This window comes from Podarcis cretensis (genome assembly GCF_951804945.1).
Source record: "Podarcis cretensis genome assembly, chromosome: 6".
Classification (NCBI taxonomy): domain Eukaryota; kingdom Metazoa; phylum Chordata; class Lepidosauria; order Squamata; family Lacertidae; genus Podarcis; species Podarcis cretensis.
The window spans coordinates 58,966,981-58,993,734 of NC_137175.1; the positions used below are offsets into that span (position 1 = coordinate 58,966,981).

At 42.8% G+C, this 26,754-nt stretch overlaps 1 protein-coding gene across 2 annotated transcripts; it reads right to left on the bottom strand.

Moving 5' to 3' along the window:
• Positions 1-3,040: 3,040 nt before the first annotated feature.
• Positions 3,041-24,949, bottom strand: CDCP2 (CUB domain containing protein 2). 2 transcript variants are annotated; one of them, XM_079980745.1, is made up of 6 exons: positions 24,023-24,949; positions 21,652-21,999; positions 17,981-18,319; positions 14,658-15,011; positions 11,580-11,758; positions 3,042-6,464 (listed from the first exon to the last, which is right to left on the bottom strand). In XM_079980745.1, exons 1-6 carry the CDS (start codon positions 24,096-24,098, stop codon positions 6,147-6,149), a joined length of 1,614 nt encoding a protein of 537 aa, XP_079836871.1. In that variant the 5' UTR covers positions 24,099-24,949; the 3' UTR covers positions 3,042-6,146. The 2 variants fall into 2 exon arrangements, with proteins under 2 accessions (XP_079836870.1, XP_079836871.1); XM_079980744.1 differs by lacking the exon at positions 24,023-24,949 and having other exon boundaries at positions 3,041-6,464; positions 21,652-22,854.
• Positions 24,950-26,754: the final 1,805 nt, after the last annotated feature.

The following is a 26,754-nucleotide window of genomic DNA, read 5'->3' on the forward strand; positions in this document are numbered from 1 at the left end:
GAAATACTCTGCACAGGGTCAGAGGCACTCTGTAGCCAGCCTGCTGCTGGTGTAATGGAAAACAGTTTCAGCAGATGATAAGGGGGTGTTCAGGTTGGTGTTCCTGGCATGAGGTTTTAGGCTGAAAACAGTACTAGTGTAAGTGCATCTGAAATTAAGCACTTAAGAGGACAGGAACCTGGGATATAGGGCAGTGTACACAACCCAATTTCCACCTCTGGTTGCATACAGAAAAACTGGATCTGAATCATCTGTTGGTGCCACGAAGTCTCTGTCTGGAAGCACCCATAGTTGCCTGTCTGTTGAACTCCCGTGGTATTCTGTTGTGTCTTCTCATTCCTGCCCACCCCAAATGTAATTAGTGGGGATCCCCTCTTGCCCCACTTATTGTGGAATAAGTTTGTCCAGTGTAGACTGCCAAAGTGCTGCTGAAGCTTTTCAGAGTTAATGGCATTTCAGCTAGTACGTTCAGCTAGTCCTTGTCCGTTTATTTAACTGGCAATCAATTAGTCAGTTGCTGTGCTTTTTAGAGTACAGTTGCTCTTGTTTGCAATGCCAGATGCCAAATCATTGACATATATGATATATTAGATGAGGGTGGGGGCTGACTCTCCCCCCCCCCATTGTCCCACAATTCTTCAGTAGGCTGTAACTAACAACCAAAGGAGGAGTCTGTTGAAGGTGAGCAGAACGCATGAGGGAGGTGTGATTAGGACACTCATCATTACAATCTCCATAGTACTGGGCAATTAGCTGCTGTGCACATTTGATTTTCAACATGTTGCATCTTCTTACGCAACCAGATGAAGTGTGGGACAGGATTGCGTGATCCTGACTAATGCACTTTTTGTCAAATTAAACAGCACGTGTGAACATGGACACTATGCACGCGTCGGTGCAATTATACAACCAGCAAGGACTGGCAGACATATTCTGATGTCGCTGTGTAGTTGCCCCTGCAGAAGAAGGTTAATTATATCTTTTAAGTTGCCTCAGTTGTCAGCCCTTGATACTAGTCCCAAGCTGACAGTTATATACATAGCAATTAACCAACATAAAGGATTTGTGGCGATGGGGAGAGGCTTGGCCTTCTTTTCTAAAGCGTGGGCGCGCACACACAAAATGTTTCTTTAATGGAGCTTAACATAGATGGCAAATATTTCGCTCATAAATATTTCATTTACCAACGTGTCAGTTCAACAAACATTGACTCAAATCAAGACCCTGATAACAAAGTTTCTTTTTATGAGAGGAAAAAGTGAGGGTTGCTTATTTTTCAAAAATAACCCAACAGTTCCTTTTATCTCTACAGCTTCAGATATCAATATATCAACCTGCACAAAGTCCGTGCTACACAGGTTTTGCGAGGGCCAACTGGCTTGTTTAAATTAGTTTGCATTGTGAATCTGGATCTTTTTTCTGGTTAGGGATGGGGAAGAAGTTTGATGCAGTTCACATTTAAGGGTGAGCCCACCTGATTTGCACTTTCTGAAACCATCCATGAACTGAAACACAGCCATCTTTTGAAATTTGCACTTCTCTGAATTTTGCCAGGCAGTTCTCTGGCTAGGTAATGTGTACAAAAAATGCTACCTTCTCACAGGAGCAGTCCTTTGGTATTCCACTAGTTTTCAGGCTTTCTGTATTCAGGAAGCCATTTCCGTGTTAACTGCTCTGCCATGGCAGTCCTGCAAAACCTCAGTCCATTATAGCCAATTCTGGGTCACCTTCTGGACCCCAGTCAGTTGATATAGCTAGGCATATTGGACATTATTGTTGTATTGTGATAACTAAAAGTACAGCCTGGAACACACTGTTACATTTTCAGAGAAAATTGGAAGTGGTGTACAAAGTGTTTTTCAGGGAAACTTGTCCATCATTACTGCTCTCATGGAGAAACTCCTGACATTATTCCAAGGAAATCAAAGGTTCCATTGAATACAATTGGAAAGTGCCTATCTGCAGACCAGAAAAGAGTGTATGTAGATGGCCACTTCTGCACTAAAAAAAGAGGAAACATGTTTACATAAAATGTGAATATGCTAAATTATATGTACAATTGCAAAATTAAAAATAATTACCACAATTCCAGTGGAAATGCAATACATTTCACTATAGTGACAAAGACTGTGACCAGGTGGCATGCACCTGCTGCCCATGTATAGATAACTTCAAGACTTCTACTTTCGCTTCTTGTTGTTCTTTAACTTTAACATGTATTTGGACTGGACAATGCTTCAGAGGACAATCCTCTGTAAAGTAGGATGCACGGTCATCCCACTTGACTTTGCCTTGTAGAAGAGAAACAATGTTTTGCTGAGCATTTTCTCATATTATTTTGCAGTCCTGCTCAGTAAATTTGCTGTCACAGTTCTGATCTGTGTCCATTAGAAGGTTTGGGAGAAGTGGATAAGAAAACAGAAAAACTGGTGGCTCAACAAGCTAATTGGAGGACAAAGCGAAGAACATTCTCAAGGAGTTCCAAGGTGACAGGAAGATGGACCAAGACTTTAGCATGAGCATGATTTGGAAAACACAACAACAGGGCAAATTAGGCAGTGAAACAGTGGATTTAATGCATTTGCCTATCTCCATTCCCATCCCTCCTGTGAAACACTTTTGATGTTGCCAGTTTTGTTCTCAGCAGTGTACTGGCACTTGCTCCCACTATGAAAACTGCCTTGTGTATTCATGAGTCACATGTACATCAGGAATCCGAAAAGCAGCTTGTCATACCTGTGTCTGTCTAATTCATTGTCTAAGCTCCTGCAAGTCTCGGTTTCTTTTCACTTTTGTTAGGTGGGGGACTTGTGTGTGTGCTCTTGTGTTAGAGGAGGCCTTCAGAATCTGCTAATAATGCTGCCACTGAAAACACAAGGACATTATTCTGAAACTATTGTGGAGAAGGCTCATCCTCTTTAGTGAAGATTCTGCATTCAAGGACAGTTCATTCGGGGGGGGGGAATATTGCTACCCAAATAAATATCCTCCATCCTGGAGAGTCAGGACCATGTTTGGACACAAGGTTTATTTTGAGATGTTTTTACATCATAGTAGGATCACATATATGTAACTTTTGGAAATAAACTTTTCAGAATTTTGGGAAAGGACCCTGAAGTGGCTTTACAACTAAAAATAGGGAATCAAGAAGTCAGCTACTTTATACATGAAACCTAATATTCTTTGTGACTTAAAAGGAGTAATGGAAGAGTTCTGGTATAGGCAAGTAGAGGAATATTGTTGTGTCTGATGTGGCTTTCTTGGTGCAGCCTGATTAAAGGACAATGAATTATATTGAGGTGTCCCATGCTTTTGACCCAGAAACAACTATTTTTTCTCTACAATTCGTGCACTCTCATACATATTCAGACCACATTCAACTTATCCTGTCCTGTCCCTAAGATTTTCTGTAGTACAGAATTTTCAAGGAGCAGAATGGGGGAACCTTTCACTTGTAATTATGCCATAGCCAATCCCCCACTGTTAGTACAATGGTTATTGGTTTCCCTTGCTAGGTTTAAGAAGCTATGAGCAGCATCAAGAGACTGAAGGTGGCAAAGCACTGTATGTGCAACATTTCAGAAATAAAGCGCTTGAAGGCTTGCCATAGCTGTCTCTCTTGGTCATTTAAAAGTGAAACCGACTTGCTCAAATAGGCACTCTGTGGAAATCATTTAAGTAGAACTTCATGAATTTATCATGAAATATCATGTGCTAAGAAGTGATTATTTAAATATATGAGTATCGCATGTAATCAGAGAATTGTGAACTCATGAACTATCAGACCTTTTGAAGCTTAAAACAAAAAATATGTTTGTTAACATTGCCCATGCAAGGCAAAATCACTACCAGGACAAAAATATTAAGAAGGCTTAACTTCTGTCTACTCCTGTTTTACCTGTACATATGCTAAAATCCCATAAGGGGACCTACACACTTGATCAGCACTTATTTCTTTCAACAGGGTATAGGATTCCAGGGCTGGATCCACACTGACCTTTTAACCGTTATTGGAACGGTATTAGATAGATCGTTCTAAAGCGTCACAGGGCAAATTAAAAATGTTCCTTACCTTGTTTTTATCCGTCAAAACGCAGTTTCTCTACTGCTGGTTCCTGGTTGCTCTGCAGCGTCCTCTGGTGTCAAATTTTAATATCACATTATGAACATTACAAGCAAAATGTAATGTGTCCATCTCCATTATGAAAATCATTCCTTAACGTTATAAACCACGAGTGTAGTTCTGCCCCAGGTGATTTGTACTCATAAACTTGTTACTTTAAAAACCAGCTTTTGGATTTGTCACAGGAATATTTAAATTTGCTTTATGGTTTTAAATGGAAGACCAGCTAGATTGTTAGAAAAAACATTTTTCAAAAAAACAAAGCTAGATTTTTTATTAAGGGAAGAATTGATGTGCATCTTTTTTCTTTAAGAAGAGAGATGGAATACTGGCTCTGAATTATTTCAAGACTCTAAAAGTTTTTTATCATGTCAGAGGCTGACTTCTTAAGTCTAAAGAGCAATATGTAGTATGAACAAACTGTGAGTTCCTCACCCTACCCTTGGCATATGAACACACCAACCCTCTGTTCCTAATGGGTACAAAAGCATCTGGCTTACAGGTTATCAAGATGCTAAGGAACTATAATGCTTCTGCTGCAATGTCTCTTACAGACTGCTGTGATTTTTCCACTATTCCATAAGCAGTGTGATATCTTCTCAAAGGAGACAAGAGTACACACTCAAGATCTCTTAATGTGGATTAGTTACTTGTTAATGTTCTTTAATCACTAGTTTCTTCACACAAGCAGGAGGGTTAAAGAGCAGTTCAAGTGTCACACCACTCTTTAAAGCAACATTAAGACTCTCTGTCTTCTTAAGCTTTTCTCCATAAGGGAAGGTGCTCCATCTCTCCTAATCATTTTAGTTTCTCCATTTTGTATCTTTTCCACCTCTACCATACCCTTTTAGAGATGGGGTGAGAGAACTGAACATAGAATTTTAAACAGGGACACGCCATAGGGCAGTTTATGTGAAGGCATACACATTACTTGCTGTTTGATTTTCATATCCTATTCCTAATACTGAGATTGCCTTTTTCAGTGTTAAAGTATACCTCTTCACACCCATCTCTTCTGCATACTGCTTCAAAGTTATTGATGTGTATGATGACAGGAGTGCACAGAAGTAATTGTGCGTAAGCAGTACTATTTTTTTTAAATCCCCAGAAACCCACAATTATTCTAAGAGAGGTGATCACATATACATACAAAATTTCATAGCCTCATATAATCAACATGCTTAAGTCTAATTAATGCACAAAGGTGTTAAAACCACAGAGCAACCCGACATGTCAGGCTTAGCTAGGTCACACCCCCTCACCTCGGGAGGAAGGTAATCAAACCTATTGTTCTCTCCCAACCTGCCTGAGAAGCTCAACGTGTGAGGTCTGAGCTGGTTGCTCCAAGCACAGACTGTATGGCTCTAACAAGCCATTCTTGTGTTCCTGTACCAATAATTTAGGAACTTTCATCACTGTAACTAAGTCAAGTTTTACTGCCTATGTTTTCCGAATGATGTATGGAAAAGTACATGAACCTGACATGTTTGTAAGTAAACCAATTTTTAATGTACCAAACGTGTGATCTTTTTCTATGCTGAGAGAAAAGGGACCATTTTGGAACTCACAAGGATGTATTTTAAATATCTAACAGCCTTCCCCCCCCCCCTTTGCTGCATGTTTTGTGATTATAAATCTCTGCTGGGGTTCTCTCACCAAAAAACACTTGCCCCAAACTTCGATCTTGGCATCCAGGAATTCTCCTTTTATACCTATAATTCCCCCTTGCCACCAACGAAGATTAGTAGTGGGGAAATGAGGGGCAAATTTACATTAAATGAAAACAAGTATTAAGAAGCAGTGCTGGCGCAGATACACTCTAAGCGTGTGATTTTGAGCAAAAGCTCAGGAGTCCTGTTCAGATCTAAACTGGCAGGGGACAAGGCTAGTCTCTTGTGGTGAGTTGCTACTATAAGTGAGCATTTTAACCCAGCTCCAGAACAAGCTGCCTCTCATGTGAGTCTCATTGAGTAGCTGACATGGAAGGAGTGCCAAGAGGATAGGTGCCCGAAAGGCTGCATCCCTATAGCAAGACTAACCCGACAATAGCAATGATCATGAGAACCCCAGCAAGAATACAGATGCTGATGAAGACAATGTCACTGGTGTCCTGGCCCTTGCTCTCGTAGACTTCTGCCGCCTCCATATCCTGCTGTTGGGACTCCACCAGGTTCTCTGCATACTGGTTCAGTCTGTAGGGATCAGAGCCAGAGATAAGATTCACAGAGGCCTCTTTCCTTTTGGGTTCACACTGCACTTCATACTGGTGAATGTCCTCCTGATTTCCATCTGAAAAGTCAATATACAGGATGCTGACAATCACAGACGTGTTGTTTCTTTTCTATAAAAGAAGAAACACAAGCAAAAGAAAAGTGTTTTATTTTAACACCGTGCAGCCAGTGAACACCTTCCTTTTCTACATTAGTAATAAATCTTCTAAAGAAGTAAGGCTGTCTAAGGTTTACTTTGTGAGGTACTAATTTATTTTTAATCCGGTAGGGACTTTACCTACCAGAGAAGAAGGGCAGATCAAGTTGATGGATTATGCCAAAATGGCTAAAATGACCGGAAGAATCAGAAATCAGGAAGACCAAAATTTTAATAAGGAATGGGGGGAAATTATAACCTTAAAAACCATTGCAAACAGTTAAAATCATTAGTAGGTTTGGGATATCACTTGTAGCTTAATGGTGAGTTTTGGACACAATGGAGATGTAAAAGATTTGAATTATCATAAAAGATGCAGGAGGAAATGATTAACAATAAGACCCACAAAGGGGGGGGGAGTGAAGTCCAGGAGATTCCTTGCAATATTGTTTTTATGTTGTATGTTTGATATGTGACAGTAAAAGTTTAATCTGAAAAACCAAATAAATAAATTTATATATATCTAAATAATTTTATTGTTAATCCTCTTTGTTTTCTAGCTAAAACAAGATGCATAATGCCATGCAAGGCAACAGAATCCAGGTGGGCCTGACCAACTCCACAACAACCAAGCTGAACACAGCTCTCAAGCAACTTATTGCGGTTGCCATATGCTCAATATCTTTTTGGGTTTCTGCAGTGCCAGGCAAAATCAGATGCTTATTGAGAGGCCCCTGTTGGGCCACCACCCCTGGACAGTTAACTGTGTTCAGCTTTGTGGATCACAGCATTATGCAGGGCTATACAGAGAAAAGATAGGTGGCAACATAACTTGGTAGGTTTACAGGTAAAGTTTTAGGTCAGGAAGACACAGTATATTTACACAGCGAGATAATTAGGTGGATTACAGTTTGTACTAGTGTCAAACTGGAGCAAGCTTTGAATAGAGCAGAGAGAAGTTATGTGCATTTTGTCTTTGACATTCAGCACGTGTACTAATTTTTATATTTCCGTGATGGAATCTTTGGTACCACTATCTGACTTGCATATGCTATGGATACAGAGCAGACGGGAAGAAAATCAATACGTTTGGCCTGATTATGAGCTACTCACAGCTGGTGAATAATTCTTTTTTTATTCTACTGGTAGTCCATACCCTTCCTTCCAGCCACAGTACATCAGTCAATCAATGTAGGCCTTTATCAGAAGAACCTGCATTAAAACACTTGTAGAGCTTCCCCTTTCAAAGAGGGAAGAGTGCACAAAGGAAGCAGACGGATCTGCTGCCAGAAAAAAAGTCCTTCTCAAACTCCATGAAACTAGAGAAAGCAAAATTGGATTACTCATTGGATTATCATCCCATCGTGCCGCTGGACATCTGACCTGCTGTGACATCATTGCCAAAAATAAAGCAACAAATGCACATGGTTATTAGACCCTTGTTCTGGACGTATTTTTTAAAAGTGGTTTATTTCATACTGTGGCCTCATTTAGCCCCATAAAGCCTCATTTATGGTGGCTTGTCATAGGCAGATGCCTTGTTTGGACTCAGACCAATAGTCCACCAGGTTCAGTATTGTCTATGCTGACTGCCAGTAATTCATCAGGGTCTGAGGCAGGGAATCTTTCCCAGACCTACTTAGAGATGCTGAGGATGGAACTTGGGAACTGTTGTATGTACAGCAGATCTGCTCTGCCACTGAGCTACGGGTCCTTCCCATCACCTTAAGATTGCCTCGTATCGCTTGTTCTCTGTCACAGCAGAGAAGTCATGCCCACAGTCCAGGAAAGGCACCTTAACAGCCCCCACCTCCAACCTATTGCCACCTTGACTGTTTTAGCCCCTGGGTGTTTTCTGCCTATGTGAGTGACTGCCTTGTGATTGGCGGGACATAGCCACCTGTCAATCAAGACCCACCTGGGCCAGGAACTCTTTAAAAGATGACTCTTGCCAAATAGGTCCTTCAGCCGACCATCTATCTGAGGAGGCCAGGAGCATATTTATAAGTAGCTGCAATAAGAGAAATAGACTTGAAATGTTTTCTTTTTGATGTACCATTCTGCTTTTACCTTGTCTTTTTATTCTAAATAAACTTAATAAAATTGGCTGTTGGGGACTTGGGTGCATTTCTGCTGGACTCAAAGGGGTATTTCCCGCCCTCACAGGGCTGTACACGTTGGATCTGACAGAGAAAAGTAAAGTCTCTGGGGTTCAGGGAAGAGCTGGGAAGGCTTGATGATCTCTCATTTCCCCTCATAAATATGCCCCTTGGATCCACAGAAATCACTCTCATCTGGAGGCAGAGGGATCAGAGAACCTCAGGCCTGGTATGACTGACCTACCTAGACTGGCAGGTGAGGAATGAATGAAGCAAAAGGCCTCTCCTCTCTTCTTTTACACACACCTCATGGAATCACAAAATGGTACAATAAAGGGAAACAAGTTGAACTTATGACTACCAGTTCTTTGATCATGACAAGTCAAAACTATGTCATGAGGAAGCTTGGCTTAGCTCCCACGGTTATGAAAATATGTTGAAAATAAATACATGAAAATATTATGAATAATTTACAAGTTATCTAGTATTCCCCAGCAGCGCATAGCCTCATTTCAATGTCGTTTGGATGCTCAGCACCTTTGACTGCCAAGCCATTGACCGAGGAATGAGCACCCCTCGTTTCCTCTTTCTTTCTCTGCTCACTGGGTGGCCATAGACAAGTTATTTAATCTAGGGTCTTTAACATGAGCCTTGCCACCTGCACATCAACAGCTTCACAGATGACAGGGACCTAAAATGAAATTTCCCAGAACTCAGACAATAACTGCACCCCAAAGCAATGGTTACTTTCAAAAATGTATCACCTATAACTTACAAAAATATAGTGCTGGTGCTACTATCAGAAGCCAGATAGCCCTATACTGGAAATCATCCAATATTCCTATGAGAGAGGTATGTTTTCCTAATGTGTGGAACACAGCTTTATCTGAATATCTGGTCAGACTTAGACATGTAGTTTGGGGTGAAGCCAAATCAGACAGTTCTGAAGTGGATCCGTCTCCATTTTTTAAATTATATAAATATGGAGAGTCATATAAGTACTCCTCCCATGACTCCTCGTTGTGATTGGACTATATAAGGTAAAGGGTAAAGGGACCCCTGAGTGTTAGGTCCAGTTGCAGACGACTCTGGGGTTGCGGTGCTCATCTCGCTCTATAGGCTGAGGGAGCCGGTGTTTGTCCGCAGACAGCTTCTGGGTCATGTGGCCAGCATGACTAAGCCACCTCTGGTGAAACCAGAGCAGCACATGGAAACGCCGTTCACCTTCCCACCGGAGCGGTACTTATTTATCTATTTGCACTTTGATGTGCTTTTTAACTGCTAGGTTGGCAGGAACTGGGACAGAGTAACGGGAGCCCACCCCATTGCGGGGATTCAAACTGCTGACCTTCTGATCGGCAAGCCCTAGGCTCTGTGGTTTAGACCACAGCGCCACTACATAGACTCATCTTAAAATCTTGGCTATATGGAACTGCACCTCTGTAATTTTTTTTTATATACAAAATATACTCAGCGTATGGTTCTGTTATGGTTTGTATGATTATGTGTCAGTTTGTACGTACGTTTATGATAAATCAATAAAAAATATACTAAATTATATTAAAACAAAATGTGGGACTTAGGAGCAGTTTTTCGGTGGTTTTAAAAACACCAACCCCAAAGAAGCACAGTGGTAATTGAAGGTGTTATTGGTGCTGTGGTGTTTTAACCTTTTCCTTGCATGCCACAATCCTATTTGAAGTACACTCACTCTTGTTAGCTGCTGAGAGGAAATTTCCTCCCAATGCTTAAAATGAGATCTTTTTCTAAGGTCTGCAGAAGGGTGGAAGGAGTTAAATTCTCCCTGCTTTGATCCTGATATTTAACACCCCCTAGCAGAGGCTGCTATTTGCATTTTTAAAAGAAAAGTGCCCAACAAATGTGTGAAACTCCACCTTAAATGTTACTCTGGTTTAGCTCTTAGTTTTTCTTTGTGCAACCTGAGGATAATTTAACACATGCTGAACATCTGGAAGGATTTTGCTTAGTAAAAAAACCCCCAGATCTGAGTTCCCCATTCACAGTGGTCGGTATGCTTTCTGATTATCATGAAACCTTCTTCCAGAAAAATCATTAGACCAGGCTAATCAGCCAGAGTGTTGGAAAACCTTCTTAGAACAAAAACTGAGTCATGATGAGCTTTCTGCCTATGCTTGGATGCCACATGAGGTACAGTTCAAACAAAACACCACATTTACACCACAAACTTTTATCCAGGCATCACTTCACAGGCCGCTTACTTCAGAGTATAATGGAGGATACTTTTATCTTAGACAGATGCTTCTCAGCCTGACCTACCTCATAGGGTTGTGGTGAGGATAAAAAAGGGGGAAAGGGGAGAACCAACAACAAACGTTAGAATGTGCTTTACCCCAAATAGTTCTTTCCATTCCTTCAAATACACACCCATAGATGTAACATTTCTCCTGTGTGTTTGTGTGTAACATCTCAGAGGTGGTGTGGAGAAATGTCAGAGTATGTGTGTGCGAGAGAGACAGAAACAGAGAGAAGGTGGGGTGAGAGACCCAGGATGGGAGACTCCCATGGGATCCCCCATGTACACTTCCTTGAGTTCCATGGTGGAAGAAAGGTGGCATATCAAATGTACAAGATAAATAATAACTGCATCTGCATTGCCTCATCTTCACTCCTCCAATAGTAATTCTTCTTCTTCTCCTCTTATCCATTCAATGACACAACTGTGTGTTGGCCTTGTAGTTCCCTGTTATTTATGTTGAACAAGCAAAGGAAGCAGCCAGCAGTAAGGGACAGCAAGTAATCCACACAGGAGAACTTCACTAATTCGGCTATGGAAACAAATCCAGGAGCAGATGCTCTGAGGATTGGTCCGGAGGCAACAAATGATAATAATTGCGCCTTCTGCTGATGCAGAATACAAGGCCCAGGCAGCCAACATATTTTACTTGGACATGGCCTTAATTTATACAGGCCTAACTTTTTTTTAAAAAAAAAACACACCGATCACTTACCTGCGGTTCTGTACCACAGGTTTCAAACCTTGCATGTATCCTAAAATTCAAGCCAACCACTTGTGCAGGACAGGATGGGATTCCTAAATATATCTTATTCCTCTCCAGCTGAGCCAGTGACTGTGTGGGAATCTGGATCTGAAACTCGGTCCGTGTGCAGCTGACATTCATGAGGACAACTGCGAGAGGGGAAACAAAAGAAAGGAAGAACCTTCCCTGAAATCACCGGAGGTTAATAACAAATAGCTGGCAGCATTCCCACAGATGAATCACACTGTCTTAGCCAGATATGTCAGTGGACCTGATACAGCGCTGTCTAAAGGGAAGTCTATGTCCTGTGTTCTAAAGTCCTATATGGGCATATATGCATTGCCTGACCACATATTTAGCTGCAGGCTTCCAGCGCCGGGTCCCAAACCACCTCATGGAGGGTAGGTCAGTAATTGATAATTTTGTCCGTGATAGCACCAGGGATGCCCCCCCCCCTTCGTTTCCCCCTGCCAGGGCTTAACAGAAAGCAGAGCCTCAAAGAGCTACCCGGCTAATGTTTGTTAGTGATCCAACCTGAGTATGAAGTTGCACTTTACCAAGTGAATCAGGGAATAAGACATAACCAGTGGTAAAGGCCACAGGCTCAAAATTTTAAGTGAACTGAAACATTTGCTTTAGTGGTACACAGTATTTCATACAGAAAATAATATTATCTTCGTGCAGAAAATAATAGTATGAGCTAAAGCACAGATTTGAAACTAGATAATAATCAACACCACCACAGTGATCGTAGATGTGACTCTGGGCAGCATAGAATTTAGTGTTTGGGAAGGTTCATCACGCCTTTTCACTCCTGAGTTCATTTTTTCAAAGCTCACTGAGAAATCCTCAAATACATTCGGTTAGTAATTTAAAACCCTACTTCCAGCTTAACAACAGCAATGTGAAATAGAAGGCGCATCTCTTAACTGCTGCTCATTTCCTAATATCCACCACAGGAGATTGACACCACTGGCTCTGACCTGGGACAAAGAAACCAGTTCCTGCTGTGCAGTTCAGCAAACACATACAAGGCTGGTCATTGGTACTATGCAGGAAGGAATGTCCCATGCAGAAATAACATAGAAATCATCCCTCACACATCCCTGAGACACTATTAGTCAATAGCAAGACTGCTGTTTGCTGCCCAGCTTTAGGTGTGTGTGTGTGTGTGTGTGTGTGTGTGTGTGTGTCTGGAGTGAAAGTGTGAGTGATGCTTATTATGTATGATTAGGCGTCATAGATCTTATCCTGCCAGATTTCAGCAAGAGTTATGCTCCAGGCAATAAGATTCTGGGACCCAATGGAGCTTGTTGTCAGCCCATGTGAGCCAGAAGCAGGTGTCCTGTCCAAAACAAGCAGAAGTCAAGGTCCAAAGCAGAAGCATACATTTAGTCAAACCCAAGATCCAAGGGAAAATCAGAGAAAGGGAGCAGGGGCTTAGGCTCACTTCTGAGGGAAGCCATTCAGACTGCCAAAGACAAGCAAGCTCAAAGGACAAGCAAGTCCTTTATAGCAGTGTTCCCCAACCTTGGCCCTCCAGCTGTTTTTGGACTACAATTCCCATCATCCTTGATCACTGGTCTTGCTAGCGAGGGATGATGGGAGTTGTAGTCCAAAAACAGCTGGAGGCCCAAGGTTGGGGAACACTGCTTTATAGCACATGGCGTCCTGGGATTGGTCGTTGGGGGGTCAGCTGACTGGGTGCTGAACAGGCTGGTATTACTGTCTAGATGGCACATCAGAACCCAGTGTGGTGGGCTTATGCTACTGGTGACACAGGATATGAAGCCCCTGATCATGACAGTTGGGAGTTCTTGTCCAAGATCCTGCACCCTCCCTTTCAGCACTGTACACATCCATTTAAGATCTATGCATCCCCAATTATTTTTGCAGCTTGTACTGCACTGTTATGTTGTGGCAGCAGCATGGGCACAGTCGCAGGTGAGGGCACAGTTGCAGTGACGGGGCTGGCAGCAGCACAGGCATGACACCCAGAGCAGGGAGAGGGCGGGATCGGGACCCGGATTTGCGGAGGGATGTGTCATGGGGGCAGGGGCATTGTCAGCCATTTTGCTTACAGCGGCAAAATGTATCGGGTTGGCCCTTACGACATTGTCCATGTCTGGAAGCACCCGAAGTCATTTGAGAAGGTGAAGTGTTGGTCTAATAAACATACATACATACATACATACATACAGGTGTTTATCTTTGTCCTTGCAGCTAACCTCTTTATCCTGTATATTTTAGCTGGTACCAAGAGTCAAGGGAGCTCTGGTCTGATCTAGTACCTCAGTTCTTCTAAAGCTTCTCTCATTTTGTTTATTATGACTGTATGAACCCACAGTGAAGACGTGTGCACTTTGCATCACTAAAATGAACAGAACCAAACAACTGAGAATATTCAAAATAAAATGTCCAACCCATTCTGCCAAGGATTGGACCAGGTGTTGACCAATACCAGCCCACCAGATTTCAGCCTACACAATATAAACCAATATGACACAAGACAGAGCAAGTATACTGCAGAAAATCCGTCTTGGATGACTTCACTCTAGATGACTTAAACAAGACTTCCAATTTTAGCTGTTATGCAGCTGGCCTCTTGCAAAGCTCATCACAGAAATACAACCTGTGATAAGTAAATATTAGAGTAAAGAAATAGCAAAGCAAAGGTTGAAAAATTGCCCATATTTCTCCTGAAACGAAGTATGAACTACCAAATACTTTCTGACCATGTGTATTTAATAATGACACAGTTTGGGAAACTGCACGCAAAACAGAAAACCACTGATTGCATAGCTTTCCCTCAAAATTTTATATAATTTGTATGCCACTGCATTAATAATTTTGGTATTTTCTCCCAACACACAAACGCAAGTACTTTCTGACAACTTATCATTTGTGTGTCATGCTCATTTTCAACAATGATTATTATCTTCAGGCTTGTTCTGGATTCTCTTGTTCATAAACTCCCCCCCCCCCCCCCGCGCAAATATTCCACACAACAGAAAATCTGGGTGAAAGAAATCAGATGGTAGGCCATACCTCCGATGTATGCAACAGAGAAACCTCGGTTGGCTGTGTTCCTGTCTGTGTGAAGGACCAATAGCAGCTTGTTTCTACTGGATATAATAGGAGACAGCATTTCTCTCCCACACCACTTCCCCAGCAGAGACGCCTTCTCGGTGCCTCCATCAAACGCAGCCAGATGGTCATAATCACAGCCATCTGTCAGGCTGTTCCGCCCCTCCAGATCCAAGTCCAGGAAGAAGACTTTGATTCGATATCCTGGGGGCAGCTGGATGGCCCAGTGACACTTGATATTATTGGGGTAATAGTTGGGATACTGAGGACTGGAGAAATTTCCTTTGACGGCTGTGTACACCTCCTGACATGCACCTGGTTACAGAACAAAGAGAGTGTGATACAATTCAGACAGCCCAAAGAATGAACTTTAATTTCTTGTAGCGCTGTGTAAGACATTCCTAAACACTTCTCTCTCTCCCACATCCCTCTCCTCAACCCAATGGGAAATGCAATTTCAACTTCTTAACCGCCCCCCCCCCGCTTGGCTGTAGGGTAGCCACTTGCTCATCACCCAAAAGAGGAAATGCATCATCAAAAGAAGAGGTTTGCATAAAATCTGCATATGCTGATGTCTATGTATAGATTAGGGATGGGGAAAAATTGGATTCAGTTCACATTTAAACAATACAAGAACCGAACTGTAGCCATCCTTCAAAATTCACACTTCTCCAAGTTTTGCAATGCAGTCCTACAAACAAGTAATGAACACAGAAATGCATACGACCACCAGGATAAGGTGTCCATATAAATGTATGCATTAGTGAGTTTGATATGCAGTGGTGCCCCGCAAGACGAATGCCTCGCAAGACGAAAAACCCGCTAGACGAAAGGGTTTTCAGTTTTTCGAGGTGCTTCGCAAGACGAATTTCCCTATGGGCTTGCTTCGCAAGACAAAAACGTCTTGCGAGTCTTGCGATTTTTTTTGCTTCCCCCCCTTTTTCTAAGCCGCTAAGCCGCTAATAGCCACTTAGCCGCTTTGCCGCTAATAGCCGCTAAGCTACTAATAGCGCTAATCCGCTAAGCCACTAATAGGGTTGCTTCGCAAGACGAAAAAACCGCAAGACGAAGAGACTCGTGGAACGGATTCTTTTCGACTTGCGAGGCACCACTGTATACCTACTTACATAGAATAACCTAACAGCATATTCCCTAGCCCATGTGTCCAATGGGAGACCTTTGTCCAAGCCCTATAGCAAAATCCCTTAGTCTGACGTAGAGCTGGCAAGCTCTTCTGGGAAAATGCACATTGTAAAGCTGTCCTAAGGCTAAAAAACTTCATAATACAGATAAGGATGGGGAAATCCTTGTACATAGAAAGGTAGTGCATCTGGGAGAACAGCAAGGCACACCTTTTCTCGCTGACAGGCTAGCTTTCCTTAGGAATAAAGTTTTGTATGTTTGTGTTTAATGTGTGGCAGAAAACATGCAACCCTCTCCTGTACGTTTTATAGCTCCTGCAGGTTGTGCCCTTTTTTAAATGTGTAGATTAGTTCTGTGCCTTGATTCTCACACTCCTTTTGAATGTGGTGAAGTTGCCACAATGTGATTTTTACTAATCATTTTCTGTGGTTAACATTTCTTCTGAATATGTATCAGTGTGGTGAGATCTCAGATTTGCCACATCCTGGAGGCTGGTCAAACACCAAGGTTCTCCAGGATGTGGTAAATCTCAGATTTCATGATGTGGGATTGCATTCAGAAGAAATACTCAACAAGCAAACATATCTTCAAAATGAACATTAGAAACTGGTATAATGTTGCCAAAGCTTAGCATAGGGTGGATCCTATTGATTAGAAACATATCATAAAAGGTTTAAGATTTGCAAAGGCTGAAATACTAACTTCAGTTTTAAGCAATGCTAGTTTGTTTGCTTTACTGAGGTCAGGATCCATCTCTCAATTTATACAAAAGCTAAGTTTTTTTGAGGAATGAGTAGATATATCCCATTTTTCCCTAGGCTGCTTCCACACCAAGCATTTTCTGAGAAAAGCTGCACTTGTTCATTCTCCTCTTAAGATGCATCTGCATAAAAGTCAGGACCAAAGCATACCCTTCCCATATTTTCCCTGTTCAGCTACCATTTTGCTTCCAGAGCTCAGAAATTGACTATAAAACAAATAAACAGTGGGATAGCTGCAGAATCTCCCATGGTGCAAATGGCCTATCACACAGCTGTTCAGTCGGTTTTGGAGCCAATTATGGCCTGCTTGCATTTCTCTAGCCATTTCCTTCTCTATGGTCTGTCTTTCCTCTCTAGAAATCAACTCTGCCACTTTAACCGTTCACTTTCTGAAGAGCATTGTCACTATACCGTATCCATGTTTTTTTCTCCCCCTCTTTGCATTGTAGTGGTGCTGGAGTGAGGGAAGAAGAAGCATTTAGTCATTTTGCCCATACCAGGATCCCAGTGATAATCACATCCTGAAACATTTGGGGCCGAATTACCGTATTTTTCGCCCCATAGGACGCACTTTTTCCCCTCCAAAAATGAAGGGGAAATGTGTGTGCATCCTATGGGGCGAATGCAGGCTTTCGCTGAAGCCTGGAGAGCGAGAGGCATCGGTGCGCACCGACCCATCTCGCTCTCCAGGCTTCAGGAAGCTATCCCAAGCCTTGCAAGCCCGGCGGGAGTTCCCGCGGGCTCACAAGGCTTGCGGGCAGCAGCCTGCAGCCCCGGCAAGTGTCCGCAAGCCTTGCACGCCCAGTGGGAGGTCCCGCCGAGCGCGCGAGGCTTGGGGCGGCAGGCTGTCGCCCGAAGCACGGGGAGCCCTCCGGAGGGCTCCCCGTGCTTCGGGCAAGTGTCCGCAAGCCTTGCGCGCCCGGTGGGAGGTCCCGAAGGGCGCGCAAGGCTTGGGGCGGCAGCCTGCTGCCCGAAGCATGCGGAGCCCTCCAGAGGGTGCCCTGTGCTTTGGGCAGGTGTGCGCAAGGCTTGGGGCGGCAGCCGCGGCTGGGGGGGGGAATGATTTTTAAAAATTCATTCCCCCCCCCAAAAAAACGAGGTGCGTCCTATGGGCCGGTGCGCCCTATAGGACGAAAAATACGGTAAGTAAGGCTTCCCTCTTGGTCACACAATGTTATTTGGATTCCAGAAGTTTAGAAGCCGAGTTGGCATTCCACTTCCAGCTTAAAGTAGAACCAGCAATATTTAGGTGCTGCTAAAATTTCCATGTCTGGAAGGACCCCAGGATGACTTCTTGTGCTAACAGAGACTCCACAAAACTTGCCATGCCTCTGCTCACTTGATATTGGCATAAGGTAAAGGTAGAATTGTCTTCCATACCTGAAAAGAAATATGCTTTGAAGCCTCTGCCTGCAATGTTAAAGTCTGATTTGAATACCACCAGCAGTTCCTGTGCAGAAGAGATGTCTGGAGGCTTCACATGCCCACAAAAGTGACCGAGGAGTGTATCCCCCATAGTTGGCCCATCAAAGATGGCCACATAATCAAAATTGCACTGCTCACTGTTTTCCATCTGGAAGTCAACAAAAATCAGTTTGATGACAGAATTTGAAGTTGCCTGGATGACCCAATGGCATTCGGCATTGTTGGGGTAATTCTCGGGGTAATCAGGGCTTGTTATTGATCCTGAGAGGCCGGTGAGCACCCCCCCACAAACATCTGGAAGCAAGAAAGCATAACATATTAAAATGAGAGAGAGGTTACAATTCAAGTTGCATTTACATCATACGACTTTCCTCAAAGCATCTTAGGAAGTGTAGTTTACCTCTCACTGAGGTAAAATTCCCAGCACTCTTAACAGATGAAAGTCCCCGGGATTCCTTGGGGAAAGTCATGTGCTTTAAGTGCGTTTTAAATACCGTATATGGTGTGTACGCAGACCCAGGAACAGGGGCTGTTTCAGGCAGTGTGGGGCCTGAGCCACCATGCCACTCCCAGGAGAGACAAGAGGTTCAGGCGCACTACAGGCCAGGCCCTGCGGTAAGTGCCACCCCCGTGGTGTGCCATTTTGTCACCCCCTCAGGGATGACACCCGGGGCAGAGGGGCCCCCGTGCCCCCCATCCTACGCCCCTGCCCAGAAAAGGGACATAAATTTTGTCATACAGATCTCCATCTCTCCAAGCAATAAAAAGAACCAAAACAAGGCATGTGAAAACTGGAAAAGTATAGAAAATGAGGACAGATAGTGGTTCCAAAGGGAGAAGTAAGATTATAGGCCCTGCCATTTCAAACGAAAAAGTGATGAGGTGAGAGGAGACACAGTGAGTGCTCCCAGACTACCTTCATTGTATCTTCACTGTTGATTTGTTTGCAGGGAGATTAGACAAGTTTATTTAATGAGCATTCATTCTGGTTTCATTGCAGAAGGGTTAGATGACATTGTATCAAAGCAAGTGTCAACCTACACTTCCCAGTGCGTTTCCCCTCACTTTCTTACAGAAAAAATTCTGATCTTTAGGGGAAGCGGGTTTGTTGTGCAAGACTCCCCCCAATCAACTGTAATTGTCCAACCTGAATCTGCCCTTTTGCCTCCAAAAGTGACAGTCTGGAAGCCCCCACTGGAGCTAGTAGAGAAGACTAGATCCAATGCATATGTAGGAATTGAAGAATGAAATGAAATGAATGAGAAGAATGAGATGAAAAAGAATCAGCATGCACGGGGTGTATGGGCTTTCTTTTCGACCATGTTTCTAGGCACAGGTCTCAAACTGCTGCTTCTTCTGAGTCAACGTTAAACAGCAGGATTTTGTGGGGAAAGTACTGGGGCAAAAGAACAAGCGCTTGGTCACAGCGCTATGAAATGCAGACTTGTACCTAAAATGCATGGGACAAGATGTAAGTGTGGGTGGTCCCTTGGTTTTCTCAGTTCAAATAAGTTTCCAGGTTGTGGGAGGCCTAGAAGATCTCACACATATAAAGGAGGAGGCCTCATGACTCCATGAAGTTTGAGAAACATTGCTTTGAATGGTGGTCATTCACCATCACTTTACAAAACAAAACAAAATAAAAAAATTTCCTTCCAGTAGCACCTTAAAGACCAACTAAGTTAGTTGGTCTTTAAGGTGCTACTTTAAGGTGCTACTTTAAGGTGCTCTTTAAGGTTAGTTGGTCTTTAAGTTGGTCTTTAAGGTGCTACTGGAAGGAAAAAATTTTATTTTGTTTTGACTATGGCAGACCAACACGGCTACCTATCTGTAACTTTACAAAACAAAACACTATTAACAAAAGCCACAGGCACTTTGTGCTTGCTGACATAGGTTGCTGTTTTGAAACTGCTTACTCTGGGGTAGCCTTACTGAAACCAAGAGGGTTTTCTAAGTTGGAACTGGTTTGCAAATCACAGCCTAAGTTCCCATTGTGAGGTCAATTTCTGCTTCCAATTACGCCAAGAAGCAATAAAACTGTAAAGAGAGAGCAGAATTAAGTTTGCAAACCCTTTCCTGCCAGTGCTGGCCCCTGAGACGGAAAGAATCCAATGTTACTACTCCTGAATCCTTCTGTGGCTGTTCAGGAAAAACCCTTGAGAAGAAAATACATTTCTACTTGCAATCTCTGCACATTATTTTCTTGAAATCACCAGGAGTAAGCATAATAAATCTCAGTTGCTCCATGATGCCATTTTTATGGACCCATCCTGTAGCTTGATTACAGTTTAATATGAAAAGGGAAATGTAAGAGCTTTTAAAGGAAGCCTAAGCAAGGATTTCTAAATGTTCTGGAAATCTGTATCTAAAGATAATTGATAAGCAAAATTTAAACTAAATTTTAAACTGCCCTTCTTCAGTTGCCCTCACCTTCAGCTGGTAGAAACTGATTGGGAAAGTGTGGTATACCATTGCAGTGCAATATATTGGATTCTGTCTGCAGAGAACCACACTAAGTTCCCCACTCAGCCATGAAGCTGAATGACCTTGGTCTAGTCACTCCCTCTTATCCTAACCCACCACAGCTACAGACCAACTCAATCACACCAAATCCAGACATGCAAGGTGCACTTTCAAGGTCTGCAAGGACAGTAGCCTGAGCTGGAGAAACTGGAGATACAGCCAGGTCGATGCACTGCTCCATTGGCTACACCAAGGTAGAAATCTAGGCTCCTAAATATGTATACCAAGGCAGGCCAAGTCAACACAGAGACTTTGTAATGCCTGCCAGTCACAGGAACTGATGCTGCACACCTCTTGTCTTCTGCACCGGAATGAAACTTTGAGACCTGAGCATCTACAGACCTCAGAAGTTCTCTGGGGTAGGTCCCAGAAAAGAACTCGTGTCCCTGACAGCCGCCACCTTCTCCCTGCAGCCTGTGCACTTTTATTTTTGCTCTCTGAGCTCAAGTACCCTCTCAGTATATTAGCCAGTTTCTTGCCTTGCTTCACTCTCTCACCACTCTACACGACGAGGCATGTTTTCTCCTCTATATCTGGCTCTTCATGCTTGCTGACTCTGTTTGTACAGTAAGGCACACTGTGTTTGTTCTTTATAGGCCTATTACACTTCCCAATCGTTGTTTGCTTGCTACTTCACTTTTGACTCCTCTTTTCTCCTCTGTTTTACCTGTTCTTTTCCTTCACTAGCTCTCGCGTTGTTTGTTTTGATTGCCTAAAGTGGTATTGACCCCTGCCTGTCTTTATAATCACAGATTTGCCTTGTGCCTTAATGAGTAGATTCAGCTCTATTGGCCAGCTTAGACATTGTACTTGCTGCTGAATTTTCCCTAGAGCTCCACTCTTGTAAAGGCTTATTCCGCCTAAGAGGCTCTGAATCTGTAAGGTGGTGCTGTGTCCCCTGATGTACAACACAGCATGACATATACATGGTCTGGCCTAATGTTGACTGACATTTCTTTTCTGTAAATACGTTTTAATGTAATGTTGATGTATTTTTTGTATATCACCTTGTGAAGGTTGCAAGCAAGACGTCATAGAAATAGTTCGAATAAATAAACAATTCTCTCTTTCGTAGAGAAGCTGCAACTGAAGCCCATTCTAACCTTTTTGGTAAACTGCAGAGAATCCTTGGCTGGCCACATGGTTATCCGAGTGGAATATTACAGTCATGATGTTCCAAGATGATGTAAATGGTGGAGGAAAGTTTGTGCCACAGAATTTTCCTAGGAGATTGCCTTGGTCTTCCGAGATCCCGTTGTAAATCATGAGGTAGTCAAATTCACAGTTGTCATGGTATTCCAGGTCAAAGTGATGAAAGGTGAGCAGAACAGAGGACCCTTCTGTTACCACTATGAGCCACATGCAATCTGTATCGTACGGGTAGAGTCCAGGGAAATTTGGGCTTGAGACGTTGCCATGTGGCGCTGAGAGGACACCACCACATTTGATGCCTACAGAAAACATAAACATTTGAAGGTCAACTTTGACTAAGCAGCCACTGTAGCTTACTGTATCTATAAGCAACAACTTGAAGAAATATATAGTGGTGTAAGTCCCCAAACTCCAAAATTTATTTCTGAATGTGGCTTTGTCTTTCCTTCTTCTGCACAATGCCATTCTCACTAATGCCTTTCTCCTGTTTACCCAAGGAGCATTCATTTGACCATCTTTGCTTGTTGAAGTCAATTAAGACATATTGAACCAATCTTGTGAACAGTTTGATGTGTGTCCAGATAGTGACTCAACACACTACAATGTAGTATTATTGCCCATTTTGCTAATATTAGTTGGCTATTTTACATGCTTTACATGAACTGTAATCCACTCAAGAATTTTTGGGACTAGGCAGATTCAAATAAAATCTAAATAACTGCCACAGGCAAAGAAGAAATCCTCTGTCCTTCCTAACCTTCTACAATCAGTGTGTAATGCATTGTTATCAGACACTGTAATGGACCACAGGGCAAGATCTACAGCTAGTAGATAGATAACATGAGCCAGCATCATATACATTCCTTTACTACATAAAGTTTAAAGGTAAAGGTACCCCTGACCGTTAGGTCCAGTCGTGGACAACTCTGGGGTTGTGGCACTCATCTCGCTCTATAGGCCAAGGGAGCTGGCGTTTGTCCGCAGACAGCTTCCAGGTCATGTGGCCAGCATGACTAAGGAGCTTCTGGCACACAGCGCACAGAAACTCTGTTTACCTTCCTGCCGGAGCGGTACCTATTTATCTACTTGCGCTTTGATGTGCTTTCGAACTGCGAGGTGGGCAGGAGCTGGGACCGAACAACGGGAGCTCACCCCGTCGCTGGGATTCAAACCACCGACCTTCTGATCGGCAAGCCCAAGCGGCTCTGTGGTTTAGACCACAGTTATACACAGTGGAAAGCATCTCATTGCTGCATAAATCTAAGAGAATGAATAATTGCATATTATCTTTCACTGGAATATCCAGCATATCTAGCAAGGTTCTGTTGCCCAGCTCATTTTGGAGGGAATCTGGGTGTGTGGTGAAGATCATAGCTGCAGAGAGCTATGGAGTTGAATGGAAGAAGACAAAAACTTTGGTTACGATTGGAGGAAGCATACCTAAATTGGCAATAGCATTGTTTTAAAATCTGAAATTAAGTGGTAAGGAGGAGGAAGGCCTACTTCAAAACTAAGTATCTTCTTCTCAAATGCAGCTGCAGGTCCATAGAATTTAGAAATAGAATCCAGTGGAAAGCATTAGTTACTCTGTCTTTCTTCACACAGTTTCAGCTTCTCACTAAGAACTTTAACCCTGCTCAACTGGGCCTGCTAGTTACCCTAAACCTGTTTATATGCCTACAGTGATAATTGAAAAGAAAGAATGAAAAATACTGTTCTAGCACACCATTATAAACATGGTTCTAAGCACACAAAAACATCTCCATATCTACAGCTCTATTGAAATCAACAAATATTTGCTCTCTGTTGTTCTTCTCAAAGCACATACACTGCTGCAGCAGACCCATTCTTCTCAATAGGGGTGTTGGGTGACTAGTAGCTTCCACCCTGTCAACCTGATCCAGAAAATACTTGTGGATGCAAGAGTTCAGAGATGTATACAGTTCTATGTTAATTCCAGTGGAGGAAGCTTGACCCCACACTTCCTTTGCCCACTTGGACCCGCTGCCTCCATTACATGAGTTGTGGGCACCATACGCATAAGAGATCCATGTATGCATCTGATTAAGGCATGGATACAAGGACAAATTTGGAAGCCCTAGCTTAAAAAAATATGCAGTGTATACAGGGAGCAGATTACTGAAAGATTTGTATAAGAAGCACCATCAGTACACAGCACATTGCAAGTGCACCATGACAACTCATGTTCTAGAGTTAGTACCCTACATGATCATGGGAAGCAAAGCAAAGGCAGTCCATTTAAAAAAGAAGCACGATTTTGCAAATGGGCCCAGAACACAGCCCCAAAATGCCTTACCTTACCTTTCTTGGCGTTTATCCCATTCGCTGCGCACAAGAAAGTTATTGTCACAAGGTGTTGGAGAAGCATCTGCTGCATCCTTTGACACAGCTATGAAGAGACAAATGGACCCAGTGCCAGAAAACAGCAGAAGTATACTCAATGCAGCCTATCTGAGAGGGAAAAAAGAGCTGGAGGCCTGTCGAATTAATAATGGAATGAATAATTCATTGCTTGTTTGAATTAGTAACCTGATCTGTTCTTTGCTTCCTTCACTCGGTTTTAACGATCTGGATCAAATGTCCCTAGGATTTACACTGTACCAGGTACCTTGTCAATACACTATATTTGGAAGTGATGTTAATGGTTGGGATATGGTGCATAACTGCAGTAAGTCAGTGCTGACAATATGCCCTGAAGGGCTCGTGAAAATAATTTAGTTCACCACGCAAGATAGGGAACCAAATTAGGAATTTCAGATTTTACATGGAAATGTATCTGGGGAATTAGCTTGATTTTAAAATATGGGGCCTGCTGCACAAAGCCAGTAGTTGAGAAAAGAAAGAGAAACATGGGACAGATTTTTAGATTTTGATGAGCGGAACCATACTAAAGGATCGAGGTGCTTTTTAGTTCCCTAATTACTGTTTGGATGGTGAACTGCATATCACAACCCTTTAAAGGGTCTCTCCAGACTGGTGGGCATGTTTTCGCAGATATATTCTGCAGCATCTCATTGGCACAATAATTGTGCATTAGCAGTGGGATCATCCACACATCATTCCATTTTGTTCATTGTTCTGTGATGCTTCCACAGTGTTATTGCATTATTGTCATGTTCGCAGGGGCAGGGGGAGAAGGATACTCTGGTACTATAGTGCAACAAAAGCTAGTCAGTCTAGCTTCTCTGTAGGGAGGGAGTTTCAGAGTCTGGGAGCAGCCACTGAGAAGGCCCTCTCTGGTGTCCCCACCAAGTGTGCCTGTGAGGATGGTGGGACTGAGAGAAGAGCTTCCCTTGAAGATCTCAAAACCCAAGCAAAGTCGCATTGGAGAATATGGTCTTTCAGATGACTTGGACCTAAGCTGTCTCAGGTGTCAAAGGCCAGGGTAAAGAGGTGTGTCTTCAGCATTATCCAAAAACTGCACTGTGTAGATGCCAGATGCACCTCATGAGGAAGAAATTCCACAACTTAGGGATTGCCACAGAGAATGCCCTCTCCCACATTGCCACCAGCCCATACATCTAATAAGGCAGAAGGGGCTACCAAGATGGCCCCCTCTGAGATCTTAACAACCAGGTGGGCCTACAGGAAGTTTGGGGCCAAAGTTGTTTAGGGCTTTAAACACTAAATGTGAATAATGTCCTTACCCCATTACTATTGGTTCCCCACTGGCACTACCTAAAACTCTCAGGAATTTATGCCTATAGTCTGAAATTTAAGCTTAGAAAGGGGAACATGGCAGTAAGATCACTGGGCAAATTTTACAGTAGTACCTCTGGTTACGTACTTAATTCGTTCCGGAGGTCCGTTCTTAACCTGAAACTGTTCTTAACCTGAAGCAGCACTTTAGCTAATGGGGCCTCCTGCTGCCGCTGCACCGCCGCAGCACGATTTCTGTTCTCATCCTGAAGCAAAGTTCTTAACCCGAGGTACTATTTCTGGGTTACTGGAGTCTGTAACCTGAAGCGTATGTAACCCGAGGTACCACTGTATACTGGTGAGAAGGAATGTAACCTTTGACTAGCAGGCTTACATTCTGAACAAAGCAGGTGGAATTAAAACTATTTCCATCCGTCTTTCTCTCTGCCTCCTCTGTTGTGAAAAATAAAATTTAATACAAGTCTTATTTACCTCTGGATTTATGGAGAGCGGGATAAATCAACATTGAAGTCAAAATAAATAGCTGGTAGAGTGACAGCAACCTGTTTGTACATGCCGGAAGGACTCATGTGAAATACATGCAGCACTGATCAATATTTAACATCTACTTTTCCAAAGTGCTCACACCATCTTTAAGAGGCACTACCAAGGAAATGTTTCGGTTTGACAGCCTTCTCTTCTTTAATTAACCGTAAGTTTGGAGCATTTTAAAAGAAACTATCTAGAAGGAGTGTAGACTCACTGTGTAGGCATAAGGATTTTTAGATAATCAGACCCTAATTGAGCTAACTAAATTTAGTTTATGCTTAAGCCTCAATTACATGTTAGCGGTTAATTTAAATCCCATTGATTTCAATTGTACTTAAACACAACTAGCTTTAGCTATGATGGAGACCTCAGTCTTTTGCCGTGAGTGTTAACCTGTAACATTTACTGTTTTCCTCTATCCCAAATGTATTGTTGTGTTTACTGTACTGTGATTAATAGTGTTCATTCAAGATTTAGGGTAAGATTCAAGTTGATCTGCTCAACCAGGAAAAGACTTGCATTTGACTGATTGACGCAATTTTAAATTTACATCTTTGGAATAATTATTATACTCGGGCTCTGCAGTGTACCTTTGGGCTAAATATTTAGAGGATATGTGGGACCACACCTGAAAAACAACAACGCAAGAGTATCAGTGCTTTGATGAATCCCTAACTTTTGTTGGATTTAACTTGGTCCAGTGACTACCTATAGAAAAGCACTGCGTACAAATGATGGCCTTTGGAGCTGTTGCCACGGGGTTTTCTGCACTGATGCAGTAGGAGAGCATATGCTATCTAGGAGGAAATAGGAAAGCAATTTTGAAAAATCATTTGAATCTAAAA